Raw genomic sequence first — 14,995 nt, 5'->3', positions numbered from 1 at the left:
GATGAAGAAGCCCTCGAGGACCTTCCTGGCGACCAACCATCGCGTCGGGTCGCATCCAGGAAACGTGGAAACGCGTCAAGTGACACGGACAGCGAGGCAACCGAGTTGTACTCGTACTCGGACAGCGTCGACTCGTCGGACGACGATTTCACGCTTGTCATGAGCCGAACTACAAAAAGAAGACTGCTACGGAGGTCATCATCGGCAAGTGTCTCCACCGTGAAGACAACACCACAGCGCTGGCCGTACACTATGCTCTTCATGCCTGTGGACCCTGTGTCCAATCTGCGACTCCTAAACAGGCAAGTCCTTTCTGCGTTTCTTGAGGGAATCGCACCAAATGAGATCAAAGACGTGAGGCTAAACGCACAGAAGAATGTACTCGCAGTAGACGTTCTACACCGTAGTGCGCTGCAAAGCCTGCGGCACGTAACGGAGATCGACAAAGTGAAAGTGCGATCCATGATTCCTACAGGCTGCAATAGCACTGTCGGCGTCATTTATGATGTCGATATTTCTATACCAACGGAAGACTTGCCTATATTAATAAAGCCAACTACTGAAGGCACTCTTATCACGCACATCGCAAGACTTGGCAACACACGTTGCCTGAAGCTTGAGTTTGAGGGAGACAGCCTTCCCTCACACGTCAAAGTTGGCCACGTCCGCCATCCAGTCCGGCCCTACGTACCGAAGCCCCTGCAATGCTACAAATGCTGCAAGATGGGACACGTAAAAGGTGTCTGTAGGAACAATCTCGTGTGCCCACGGTGCGCTGAATCTCATTCGGAAGAAGCCTGCCGCGCAACTGTGTTAAAGTGCCCTAACTGCCATGGTAGCCATGAGGCCTCATCCAAGGATTGCCCGCGGGTGAGGAACGAGCGAGCGGTACTCAAACGTATGGTACGGGACCATTCTACACACAGAGAGGCTGCCGCTACTCTCAGGCGGCGACGACGACATCGCCACCGAAGAGCATCACGAAGAGTTGCATCTACCGATAGAGATACACCATCTTCCGGCAAAGCGGCTACCATGCCAACGCCGACTTCCACAAAGACGGACACTGCGACAACGAAGAAAGGGGCAACACTCGCTCCTCCTGAAGAGTGGCCTACACTTCCACGAGCACAACCTGCCTGGAAGTCACATCAAATCGCGCCGCCCTCGATGACCTCACAAACCGCTGATACGACAACTGAGGATCGCCAAGTCATAGCGATGTTGAAGTCACTTATGGACGCCATGCGCATTCTACTGAGCAGCATGAAAACGCCATCGGCGCAGAACGCACTGCAGGTGCTGGACACCTTGAGTCCGGTACTTGCGGCTCTAGGCTAAAACCACAGCCCGAGAGATGCCGTCGTTTCAAGAGGAGGTCAAGAATGCATCTGTCTTTCAGTGGAACGCACGAGGGCTTAAGTCACGCATGGCCGACTTTAGACAGTTTGTCTTTACGCACCAATTCCCCATCATCGTGATATGCGAGCCAAACTTGTCAGCTCCCATCAGACTGTCCGGGTATGAGTGCTTTATGTCCTCTACCCACGGAGAGTGCAGCAAGATTGTTGTGTTTATACGCCGTGACCTGACTTATGTGCATCACCCAGTGCCTCCTGACGAAGTGAATCAATATGTTTGCTTGACAGTGAAGAAGAAAAAGCTCACGTTTACAATTCTTGGTGCCTACTTGTCCCCAACAAGTCGCCTGGATTGTGAGCGCTTACAGGCAATTTTGACATCGACTCCACAACCGTGGGTGATCACTGGCGACTTTAATGCCCACCATTACCTATGGGGAAGCTCCAAAGTGAACTCTAGAGGCAGAACATTGGTGTCCTTTGCCTCTGAACGCGAACTTTGCCTGTCAAATGATGGAAGCCCCACTTATCTGCGTGGATCAGCGTATAGTAGCTGCTTGGACCTTACCTTCGTTTCACGTTCGTTTTCGAGAAGAGTGCACTGGTTTTCGGATTTAGAAACGCGAGGTAGTGACCACATCCCAACTTATTTGAAGATTGACGGTCTGACTAGCTCCAGGTCTCCCAGAGCCGTCCAGTTCACCGATTGGCCTAAATACAAAATAATCATGGAAGACTGCTGTCGTGACGGTACCTCCTGCAACCTAGAGGGCGCGATAAAGGATGCCATACAAACAACCACGCATTCGCCTTTGAAGAGTTCTGCCCGCACCAATTTCGACATCGAACTCGAGAAACTTCGAGCAATTCGCCGTCGTGCGGAACGAAGATATAGACGCACGAAGTCCACTCATGACTTGAGATTGGCTAGACGAATACAAAAGAAAATACAGCGTCATATGAACACGCTGGCTTCCCGACAATGGGTATCCTTTTGCGAGTCCCTGGATCCGCGAAAACCTTTATCGCTTATATGGAGGACTGTTCGTGGCCTTCGCACAACCTTTGGTCAGCGCCACCCGTTTGAATCTCTGGCACTACATCTACAATGTAGGGAGATTGACGTCGCTGAATCTTTCTGCAGAAAGATTGCTGGCGAGGCAAATTCTGATGGAACGGGAACGGGGACGCTCGACCACCCACTGTTCTCACGCGATCCTCGCATGGAGTGCCCGTTTTCTATGGAATAACTAGAAGCTGCGCTGGCTTTGTGCAGGCGTTCTTCAGCGCCAGGACCTGATGGCATTACGTACCGTGCCCTGTGTAACCTAGGAGACCAAGCTCGGAAGGCACTCTTGCTCCTATACAACGACTCCTGGCAGACGGGTACGGTTCCGCAGGAATGGAAGTCAAGTCGCCTCATTCCACTTCTCAAAGCTGGCAAGTCGCCTTTGGACATTTCCTCATACCGTCCTATCGCACTTGCATGTTGCGTTGGAAAAACAATGGAAAGAATGATTTTAACACGTCTGGAATGGTACTTAGAGTACTATGAAATCTACCCAGACGCTATGACCGGATTCAGGCGTGGCCGTTCGTCAACAGACAACGTTGTTGACTTGGTAACATTTGCGCAACACCAGAAGGCCTGTAAACGACTATCTGCTGCTCTGTTTCTAGACGTTAAAGGGGCTTACGATAATGTCACCCATGAAGCCATCCTCGGCGCGTTAGAAGCAGTAGGACTTGGTGGTAAGATATATATGTGGGTGTGCAGCTACTTACAGAGAAGATCATTCTACGTGCACACTGAGAATGGCCCGACATCCGAGCATTACGGTAGCCGAGGAGTGCCTCAAGGCGGAGTGCTTAGCCCGACGCTTTTCAATCTAACCCTCATTGGATTAGTTGACAACCTGCCAAGTACCGTACGACTTTCCATCTATGCGGACGACATCTGCATTTGGGCATCAGGTGTAACACGACTTCAGCTTCGCGCTCAGCTTCAGAAGGCAGCCACAATGACATCTTGCTACCTTCGTCAACAAGGACTTGAAATTTCATGTGGAAAGTGCGCAATGGTGGCATTCACGAGGAAGCCAATGTCTGCTTACAGAATATCAATTAACAGACAACTTATACCATACAGCAGAAGTCACAAGTTCCAGGGAATCGTAATTGACAGAGACCTGTCTTGGACTCCGCACGTGAATTACGTGAAAAAGCGGCTGTCTGCTATCTGTCACCTGTTCAGGTTCCTTGCAGGAAAAAGTTGGGGAGTATCCATACACGGTATGTTACAGCTGTACATGGTGTTGTTCGTTGGATTCCTGCGGTACAGCCTGCCTGCAATATCCAACACCTGCAAGACTAACCTCCGTACGATTCAAAGCATTCAAGCTCAAGCCCTTAAGATATGTCTTGGCCTACCACGCAGTGCGTAAACGGCTGAAACCATTGCCATTGCCCAAGATTACCCAATCACGACGCACATTACCGTTGAGACAATGCGTACGCATCTCAGACACTATGCTAGGACCCCTTCCCACCACCTGGCGAGCCTCACTGCTGAAAGGCCCTGCTCGACATTTAGCGCTACTGTGAGAGCACATCGTGAGTTGTTTACTTCAGGGTATGCACCTGCGGCCAAGCCAGTGCTTCCTCCGTGGTGTTTGAGCCGTCCACAAGTACATATAACGATTCCAGGACTACAGAAGAAATCAGATGTACCGGCCCCTGCTCTAAAACAACTGAGCTTACTCCTCTTGCATGAAAAGTACAGCAATCACGTGCACATCTATACCGATGGATCGACTACGTCGTCCAGTTCTGGTGGTGCGGTGGTTATACCAACGCGAGGAATAACACTGCGGTTCAAGACATCGCATGTCACGACCTCAACGGCGGCAGAACTAACGGCTCTGCGTCGTGCACTAGAATTCATTGATTCTGAAAGACCTACAAAATGGGCTGTGTTTTCAGACTCAAAACCGGCATTACAGTGCATGCAGTCAGTTCTCCGACGCGGCTGTCATGAACAGTTGACATACGAAACCGTGAAACTTCACCATCACGTCCAACAAAAAGGCCACGAGGTTGTATTTCAATGGGTACCTGGTCATTGTGGAATCAGTGGCAATGATTCCGCAGACAACGCTGCTCGCACATCACACCAAGAAGAGCTCAGCGTTCCAATTCCACTTTGGAGGACAGACGCCGCAAGGCAGCTTCGACACCTGGCACGCAGTCTCTCACTGACCGAGTGGAACTCGCCAAACTTACGACTTACACGACTGCATCAATTAAACCCCTCACTGCAACTCCGACCTCCATTCGGACTTCCTCGACGTGAAGCTTCGCTTCTCTGTCGCCTTTGGTTAGGAGTTGCCTTCACAAAGGCATACTCTACATTAATTGGAGTGACCGACAGTGCAGCATGCGAGGTCTGCGGCACCAACGAAACTATTGACCACCTGCTGTGCCACTGTCCACGATATGCCCAAGAAAGACAAGAACTCGCTAACGCGCTAAAAAAACTGGACAATCGGACGCTTTCCGTGCAGGTGCTGCTGGAACACCGCCCCCATCGCTCGTCGGCCCATAAAGCGGTGAAGGCACTTTTGTGCTTCTTGAGGACGACGGGCTTGTGTCAACGTCTGTGACTATTAGTGCACTAACACACGCGTCAGCAAACTAACCGCTCATTTCCCGTCTTTCCTTCCCTCCTATCTCTCCCTGTCATCTTTCTGTTCCCTTTTCCCATTCCCCCGGTGTAGGGTAGCCAACCGGACGTTATCCTGGTTAACCTCCCTGCCTTCTGCTTTTTTTTCTTGCTTCCTTCCTTCCACGGATTGAAATAGGACACTCTAGCGCATGGCCGCTGGTACATGCAGCGCCGCCCGTGGGCGCTCATGGAACCAAAGTGTTGCATTGTGGTATAGCGCGAGGGGGAGAACATCTACGGAGCAGAATTGCTCCTTCCGGTCACCAACGAGCCGGCCTGTAGTTCACCACACTGCCATCGTGGCGCTGCAAGGCTAGCGCGCTTAAAGTGTGCCTGCGCATGCCGACCGAAATGGCTCGGCGTCTACTTGCGCGCCTGCGCGAGCACACGACGCTCTCGTTACACGCCCTTTCGCTATGCGGCACGCATGCTGTGCAAGTAAGACACAGGATTCAGCTACGAGATTGCGCCTTACGTGCGTTCGTAGACATGATAACATCTGCACAAATGAACGGAAAGTTTACTTTGTGCGAACACCGAACACCTGTGGCCTACAAGTAAAGCCTCGAAATGATAACTCCCGACATTGTCGGTCGTACTGATGTGAGCAGAATTCGAGCCACAGGTAGTATATATGGCGAACACAAGACGTGCCTTGCTGGCACGTCACGCCACGCTGGCAGTGTGGTGAACTACAGGACGGCTCGTTGGCGACCGGAAGGAGCAATTCTGCACCGTAGATGCTCTCCCCCTCGCGCTATACCACAATGCAACACCTTGGTTCCATCAGCACCCACGGGCGGCGCTGCATGTACCAGCGGCCACGCGCTCCAAATGTCCTATTTCAATCCGTGAGTACTGTACAAGCGGTCTAACCGCGCATGTCTGCTGCCTTGAAATCGCGTATACATCACTTCTCGCTCCCGCTCCAGACACTCACATACATCGCCTAGTTCACTTTCACTAATCAGCTTAGACAATATATGACTGCTTTTATCGCGGATACCAGCATTATTGGATCTATCCCGAACACTCAAAACACATTTGAAATCCCCCAACAAAAGTATGCACTTTTCACTGCTAATATACTGAAAAAGGTTCGAAAAAATAAACCACGTTCTTCTACACCATTTGGCGCATATATGCATATAACTCGGAATTCAACTTCACAAAAAACAAAATCACAAATAACAATCCTTCCCGATTGACATGAAAACACACTTTGAACCACAAGGTCGGGTAACTTCTTAACAAACAGGACACATCCAGCGAACGTCCCTACCACGTGGCTCACGACTGCATAATATCTAGTCGTGAAACGCCGCACCATGCTCCCGGTCTCCTCCTCCCCGTCTACTTTCGGCTCCTGGACAGCTAAAACGTCTATGTCGTGGTCAGTGACCAACCGTAGGACTCGACTTTGCCTACGGCTAGCCGCCAAGCCTCTCACGTTTAGTGTGGCAATACTCAGTGACGGATCAGGAGCCATGCTGTACCAAAGAATGAGGTAGGTCCGGAGCATGGTGCTTAACTTTCACGACTAGCCCTCGGCTAGCCGCCTCCGGAACCGCCCGGCTTCCCGGCGTTGTTGGTGGTCTGCTGCGCTTTGTCCCCAGGCCTTTTCTCGGGCGGAACATTCGGTTTGGGTTTGAAACCCTAACTTCTCCCAAAAGGTGCTTTCGCCGGCGGCCCGTCCCCGGTGTTGGATGCTGCATTGTCCTTCTCTCCGGCGTCGTCTCGGGGGCGCTTGAAGGTGGCACCGAGACTAGCAGTCCGGTCCCCGCCGTTAGGCAGCCTCGCTCTGTTGCATTGCTGATTCGTCGTCATCGCTTTCGCCTCCACTAGCACCTTTCTGTGCAGGGACAGCTTCCGTCTCGACCCGTGCCGGCCCAGTCACTTGCTCAGCAGCTTCGACCAGTTCCTAGACGTAGCAAATTAATTTTTAATTTTTACTTTTTGGATAATTTGCTTTTGAAAATTGCCAAATATTGCAATCTTCTGTTGTAAACAGCCCGGCAACTACATGCTCAAGGAAGCTAAATTTTGGATACAGTAGAGTTCAAGGAATTTACATTTAGGACACAAAATTTCATTCATGTAACTTGATTAGTTTTAAAGCGCAGCTTCGCAGCTTTATTACCTTCCCGCAAAACTGGGCAAAAATAAAACCAGAATTCTAAATATTGCTTCTTTTCAGCCGCATTATTAGGAAAGCTAATAAAGTTACACAAATGAAATTTTGTGTCCTAAATGGAAATTCCTTGAGCTCTACTTTATCCAAAATTTAGCTTTCTTCAGCATGTAGTTGCCGGGCTGTTTACAACAGAAGATTGCAATATTTGGCAATTTTCAAAAGCAAATTATCCAAAAAGTAAAAATTAAAAATTAATTTGCTACGTCTAGGAACTAGATAAATATGTCCTAAGGCTACAGAGCAAGCCGCAATGCAGTAAGTGCGGTAGTTTCTTCTAAATATGGTCACAACTGAGACACAGTTCGCAAAAACCATGTTTCTCATGCTTGTTCTTGAACATTTATTTCTAAATCACACCAATCAATTTCTTTGTATTATGTATAGTTGGAATCTACAAGAATTAAGCTTTTTATGGCTTATACGACAACTTCATATCTTAAGTAGAAGAGCCGCCACGGTTGCTCCAAAAGTACTGAAAACAGGGGGCTCGTGCCGCCGGAGTGGGACCGCCGCCTTAAAAAGCATCGTCCCGATGCTACAAACAAATGTGAAAGCGAAAACAAAACCACGCGTAATAAAGAAAAAAATAAAGTAACAAAGTACCCAAGTTCGTCAGCGGGCGTAGAAAGGCTTAAGACGCACCACATGGATGACTTCGGGTCCTGCGCGGCGCCGCTGTGATTGGGAAATGCCGTCTGGCACGACCTCATAGTCTAGTGCGCCAATCCGTCGGATAATCTTGTAGGGTCCGAAATAGCATCGTAGCAGTTTCTTGCTAAGTCCTCGCCGGCGTATCGGAGTCCAGACCCAAACACGGTCGCCGGGCTGGTACTCGACGTTGCGTCGTCGAAGATTATAGTGTCGGCTGTCGGTCCTCTGCTGGTTCTTGATGCGCAAGCGGGCGAGCTGTCGACCTTCTTTGGCACGCTACAAATAGGTGGCAACGTCGAGATTTTCTTCGTCAGTGACGTCCGGTAGCATGGCGTCAAGCGTCGTTGCCGGGTTCCTTCCGTAGACCAGGTTGAACGGCGCCATGTGCGTCGTTTCTTGCATGGCCGTGTTGTATGCGAAGGTCACGTACGGAAGGATGGCATCCCACGTCTTGTGTTCGACGTCGACGTACATTGCCAGCATGTCGGCGATGGTCTTATTTAGGCGCTCGGTGAGGCCATTCGTCTGCGGGTGGTAGGCGGTGGTCCGGCGATGGCTTGTCTGGCTGTAGCGCAGGATGGCTTGAGTTAGTTCAGCCGTGAAGGCCGTACCTCTGTCGGTGATGAGGACTTCTGGGGCACCGTGACGCAGGAGGATGTTCTCAACGAAGAATCGGGCTACCTCGGCGGCACTGCCTCTGGGCAAGGCTTTTGTTTCGGCGTAGCGGGTGAGGTAGTCCGTAGCTACGACGATCCATTTATTCCCGGACGTGGACGTCGGAAAAGGCCCCAGTAAGTCCATCCCGATCTGCTGGAACGGTCGGCGAGGTGGCTCGATCGGCTGTAGAAGTCCGGCTGGCCTTGTCGGCGGTGTTTTGCGTCGCTGACAGTCTCGGCATGTCCTTACGTAATGGGCGACGTCGGCAGAGAGGCGAGGCCAGTAGTATTTTTCTTGTATCCTCGCGAGCGTGCGGGAAAAACCGAGGTGACCAGCCGTTAGGTCGTCATGGAGGGCTTGCAGAACCTCTGGACGCAATGCTGAGGGTACCACGAGGAGGTAGTTGGCTCGGAGAGGCGAGAAGTTCTTCTTTAGAAGAATGTCGTTTTGCAAGAAAAACGACGCCAATCCCCGCCTGAACACCTTCGGCACAATGACGGTCTTGCCTTCCAGGTAGTCTACAAGGCTCCTTAGTTCCGGGTCGGCTCGCTGTTGTTCGGCGAATTCGTCGGCACTGATGGGTCCCAAGAAAGCGTCGTCATCCGGGTCGTCCTGTGGTGGCGGTTCGACGGGGGCGCGAGACAAGCAGTCGGCGTTCTTGCCTTCGGTCTTGCCGAATGACGGTCTTGCCTTCCAGGTAGTCTACAAGGCTCCTTAGTTCCGGGTCGGCTCGCTGTTGTTCTGCGAATTCGTCGGCACTGATGGGTCCCAAGAAAGCGTCGTCATCCGGGTCGTCCTGTGGTGGCGGTTCGACGGGGGCGCGAGACAAGCAGTCGGCGACCTTGGACCTTAGGTCGATAGCGAGTGCTTTCGCCCGGACTTGTAAACGACGGTGATGTCGAATGCTTGAAGTCTCAGACTCTATCGTGCGAGGCGACCTGAAGGATCCTTCAAGTTAGCTAGCCAACACAAGGCGTGGTGGTCGCTCACAACTTTAAAGGGCCTGCCATAGAGGTAGGGGCGAAACATTGATGTAGCCCAGATGATGGCGAGGCACTCCTTTTCTGTTGTGGAATAATTTGCTTCCGCCTTCGATAGCGACCGGCTAGCGTAACTTACAACCCTTTCTAGTCCGTCAGTCCTCTGCACAAGAACAGCGCCGAGTCCTACGCTGCTTGCGTCGGTCTGGACTTCGGTATCGGCGTTTTCGTCGAAATGCGCAAGTATTGGCGGCGATTGCAGGCGTCGCTTCAGTTCTTCAAATGCTTCGACTTGCGGTGTCTCCCACTTGAACTCGACGTCGGCCTTTGTGAGATACGTCAGTGGCTCAGCGATCCGTGAAAAATTCTTGACGAAGCGCCTGTAATAGGCGCACAGTCCAAGAAATCTACGCACTGCCTTCTTGTCAGCGGGCGGAGGAAAGTTGGAGATGGCCGCAGTTTTCTGAGGGTCGGGGCGCACTCCAGACTAGTTGATTACGTGGCCCAAAAACAAGAGCTCCTCATATGCGAAGCGGCACTTTTCTGGCTTTAACGTGAGTCCGGAGGTTTTGATTGCTTGAAGAACTGTTTCGAGGCGCCGCAGGTGTTCTTCGAAGCTTGAGGCAAACACAACAACGTCGTCCAAATAGACGAGGCAAGTCTGCCACTTCAGGGCTGCCAGTAGTGTATCTATGACGCGTTGGAAAGTCGCAGGTGCCGAGCAAAGACCAAACGGCATGACCTTGAACTCGAACAGTCCGTCTGGTGTTATAAAGGCAGTCTTCTCCCGGTCCCTCTCGTCGACTTCGATTTGCCAGTAGCCGGTTTTGAGATCCATCGACGAAAAATACTTTGCGTTGTAGAGTCGATCCAAGGCGTCGTCAATCCGTGGGAGGGGGTATACGTCCTTCTTCGTGATCTTGTTGAGGCGACGATAATCGACGCAGAAACGTAGGGTTCCATCCTTCTTCTTCACTAACACCACGGGGGACGCCCACGGACTCGTGGACGGCTGGATGATGTCGTCGCGTAGCATTTCGTCGACTTGTTGCCTTATGGCCTCGCGTTCGCGCGCCGAAACTCGGTACGGGCTCTGACGGAGTGGGCGGACATTTTCGTCGGTTATGATGCGGTGCTTGGCGACAGGGGTTTGTCGAACTTTTGACGAAGACGAGAAGCAATCCTTGTATTGCAGGAGCAGAGCTTTTAGTTGTTCTTTCTTTTGCCTGGGAAGGTTCTGATTGACGTCGAAAGTTGGTTCAGGTGCTATAGTCGTCGTTGCAGGTGCACTGGAATCCGTGAAGGCAAAAACACTGCTGGCTTGTACTATTTCATCGATGTAGGCGACCGTGGTGCCTTTGTTAATGTGCTTATATTCGGGGCTGAAGTTCGTGAGCCTCAATCACCCTTGCTTTCCCTGCACGTAGCTCAGCTATGCCTCTAGCAACGCAAATTTCACGGTCGAGCAGTAAGTGATGATCGCCCTCGATGACGCCTTCCATGTCTACAGGCACTTCGGTACCGACGGAAATCATTACGCTGGAGCGTGGCGGAACGGTGACTTGTTCTTCAAGCACATTCAAGGCACGGTAACTTATGCTTGTATCTGGTGGTATCGCGTTGTGCGTTGAAAGCGTTATCGACTTGGACCTTAGGTCGATGACTGCACCGTGTTGATTTAGAAAGTCCACGCCTAGGATGACATCCCTGGAGCAGTGCTGCAGGATTACAAAGCTCGCCGGGTAAGTGCGGTTGTTTACCGTGACTCGCGCTGTGCAGATTCCAGTCGGCGTTATTAGGTGGCCTCCAGCTGTCCGGATATCGGGTCCTTGCCAGGCTGTTTTCACCTTCTTCAACTTGGCGGCGAACGGGCCACTGAAGACGGAATAGTCGGCTCCAGTGTCGACGAGAGCGGTGACGTTATGACCATCGATTAGCACGTCTAATTCGGCAGACCGTCGTCTGGCGTTGCGGTTAAGTCGTGGCGTCGGATCACGGCTGCGTCGGCTTGCTCCGCTGCTGCTACATCGCGCCAGCAGGTCATCTTTCGGCGGCGAAGTGTTGTCGTCAACGCTCTTGCCAGGCGGCGTGCTGATAATTCGTCGTGAAGATTCGCGAATCTTCTTCGTCGGCGGCTGAGGATCTTCGGAATTGCGTCGTACAGCAACCGCACCTCCATCGGTTGCTGTCTTTAGTTTCCCGGATAGGGGCTCACGGACCGGCGCCGGGCTGGGCCAGTGTATGGTCGGCGCTGCGGCGACAGGTAACGTCCTGGTGACGGCGAGCGTGAGGGTCGTCGTGGTTGCCACTGGGCTCCGGCGAGGTAGTCAGCGATGTCGCGTGGTCGCTCGCCAAGCTGTGGACGTGGCGCGTTGACGGCGAACCCTCGTAGGCCCATCTCTCGGTATGGGCATCGGCGGTAGACATGGCCGGCTTCCCCGCAGTGATAGCAGAGCGGGCGGTGGTCGGGGGCGCGCCAAATGTCCGTCTTCCTCTGGTAGCTGCGCTGGGCGACGGGCGGGCGTGCTGGCGGTGGCGGCGGTGGACGACGGAGCTGCGGCGTTACGGGGCCCTGGCGCGAGCGCGGAGGGGGGCCTTGACGACGGGCGACGGCGGCGTAGGTCAACGCTTGCGGCTGTGGTTGAGGCGATGCCGGAACTTTTGGCACTTCCAGTCACCGCTGAATCTCATCTTTAACTATGTCAGCGATCGAAGTCACCTGAGGCTGCGACCTTGGGAATAATTTCTGCAGCTCTTCCCGTACAACCGCTCTGATCGTCTCGAGCAGGTCGGCTGCGCCTAGCGCTTGAGCTTCGGCGTAGTCAAGTTGTCAGTGCACGGCGGTTGTATTGCCTGGCTCGCATTTCAAGCGTCTTGTCGATCGTTGTGGCCTCCGAAACAAATTCTGCCACAGTCTTGGGCGGGTTGCGCATCAATCCGGTGAATAGATGCTCTTTGACGCCCCGCATCAAGAACCGAACTTTCTTTTCGTCAGACATATTGGGGTCGGCGTGGCGGAAGAGGCGAGTCATCACCTCCGTGAACATCGCGATGTTCTCGTTCGGCAATTGCACTCTGGTTTCTAATAAAACTTCGGCCCTTTCCTTTCGCACGACATTCGTGAAGGTCCTCACGAAGTTCTGACGAAATAAGTCCCACGTCACCAGGGTGGTCTCTCTGGTCTAAAACCAGTCTGAACAGCGTCATCCAATGAAAAATAAACATGGCGCAGCTTGTCGTCGTCGCTCCATTTGTTGAACGTCGCGGTCCTCTCATATGTCTCCAGCCAGGTTTCAGGGTCTTCAGCCGATGATCCACGAAAGGTCGGTGGCTCCCGAGGTTGTTGCAGCAGGATGGGGGACGCTGGTGCTGCCATTCTTGTCGTTGACTTGGCCTTGATTGCTGTGGCCTTTTCGGGAAGAAGTCCGTGGTCCGGCAGAAGTCCTTGCTGCCTACGGCTAGCTCGCTGGTCCTTGGCGACGTTGGCGTTGTCCTCTGGCTTCGGGCTTGGATCGCGGCTTTGCGGGGGCGTTCGGTGCATGAACGAACTAGCACCTCCACCAGATGTCACGTAGTTGTGACGCCGAAGTAAACAGTCGTAAAACTGTGTATGACGAAACTGGTTTATTGGGCGAACCTGTGCCCACAAAAGCAAGCTACACTCAAAGCACAACGATAGCGGCGAACACAGTCGGCGATCGTCGAAAATCTGATCAGCGGCGAAACGCGTCGGCTTTTATACCTGAGTCTTCAGGTTCTAGATTAATCCCTGATGCCCGCGTGTCTTCCAGAAAGTTCTAGGCGATTCGCGTCGGTCACACAATCAGTATCAAATAAGCGTCAGTGAAAACAGGCAACGTAAAGAAGCATCGATAACGTTCTAGAAACCTCCGACACAGGCGCGTCCTGCGCCGAGCGATAACGTTTAGCCGGGGGAAAAGCGGCCACCGGTGAAAGATAAACATGTATACGTGTCAATACTTACGAATATGCTGTTAAGGGCATAGAAGCCTTTGCGGCACATGTATGCCGCCTTGTTGTCGCCCTTCGGTGCGATGATGGCAATAAGGCTGCCGTCCACGCAGCCGATGACGCCGGGAATGCCGCCGCGTCGAAGGAACCCTTCTTTCACGGCCGCCTTTTCCTCCGACGTCCTTGGGTAGTGGGCCCACTTGTTGCGGGTCCCGGCGTGGACGATTGCTTCCGCTACGCGTCGCACGCACTTGCTGACCGCAGGCTGCGTCACGCCAATCGTCTCCTCGCTCCCAACGGACCCCTGAAAGCTGCCCGTCGCGAAGAAACGCAACGCGCACAACACTTGTCGCTCCACCGTCAGCGCTGTTGATCGCACGCCTCCGAGCTCCTCCGCCACTTCGTAGCACAGCCACCGCACAGTTTCCTTCCTCAGACGAAAGTGCTGCCGAAACACGTCGTCTGGAATGTCAAACGCGCCCTCGGCCTCCCTCCTTCCGCGCCTCCGCCCGAGCTGACGAGCCGCCGCCGCCAGCACCAGCAAGAACGCCGCCATTTTTTATTCGAAACCGAACGGGTCACTCGCCGGTGATTCCGCGATGTTTCCTGTTTTGATTGGCATAATTTAGCATAAGTAGTGCGTAAACGTCACTATGACGTGTCAGTTTTGCGGTTTCGTGACGTCGCTTGACGCACCGGCGAGGTGGACGCGGCCTGGGAATTATGAGCCAATCAGTGAGCGGCGATCGTGGATTTGGAATTAGAACAGTTTGGAATCATTTTACGTTATAGCGCCCCTACAGTCCACCGCTCTACCAACTGAGCTATCGACGGAGATGATGGGCGACACCTTCCGATCGCATTTCGTGCATTCATTAATGGCACGCATGAGGCATATCAGGCCTGACGCTCCGTAGAAAATGTGTCCTGGTCAATACCACCCAAAAATAAAGAGCGGAAAGTAATCAACAGTGCTGGTGATAAGAAGTAAGCCATGATTAGAAATAAAAATTCACGCAAGTTTGCACTCTTTTGCGCAAAGCTGACGCACAGCGAAGCTTACTGGCTGCTACTGCTAGGTCTTGGTTTAACTTAACTACGCATGTACACTCGGCCACAAAATATTGCGGGGGGCGCGAGCGCGTGGCGAAGCGCTCCTCCTCTCCTCCTAGCGGCGCACCCCTGGTGTCGAGACCGACGCTTGCGCGCATGGGCGTCCTTCCGTGACAGCAAGCGTGCATGTTTCCGCGCTTGTATCTTACGCGCCGGCGATATCCGAGTGTAGCCGCGAGGTACACTAAGTAACGTGTAACAAGGTACTGTGTAAATAAATTCCCTTTGTGTAGCCGCGAGGTGCGCTGTGGCGACTTCGACAGCCCGCGCGGGTGCGGCCGCTTTTTGTCGAAACACGACAGGAATCACCATTTTTTTTTAGTCGCGTGTCATCTAAAGGCAT

General features: G+C 52.7%; 1 protein-coding gene across 1 annotated transcript; it reads right to left on the bottom strand.

The window, feature by feature from the left end:
- Positions 1-6,871: 6,871 nt before the first annotated feature.
- On the bottom strand, positions 6,872-14,095 carry LOC119445985 (putative nuclease HARBI1). Its single transcript, XM_037710289.1, has 2 exons — positions 13,553-14,095; positions 6,872-7,006 (listed from the first exon to the last, which is right to left on the bottom strand). The coding sequence occupies exons 1-2, from the start codon at positions 14,093-14,095 to the stop codon at positions 6,872-6,874; spliced, it is 678 nt and encodes a 225-aa protein (XP_037566217.1).
- Positions 14,096-14,995: the final 900 nt, after the last annotated feature.

The sequence above is a fragment of the Dermacentor silvarum genome, chromosome 1, assembly GCF_013339745.2.
Source record: "Dermacentor silvarum isolate Dsil-2018 chromosome 1, BIME_Dsil_1.4, whole genome shotgun sequence".
In the NCBI taxonomy this organism is placed as follows: domain Eukaryota; kingdom Metazoa; phylum Arthropoda; class Arachnida; order Ixodida; family Ixodidae; genus Dermacentor; species Dermacentor silvarum.
Note: the sequence above shows the minus strand (reverse complement) of the source record. Positions and strands in the feature narration are given on the sequence as shown.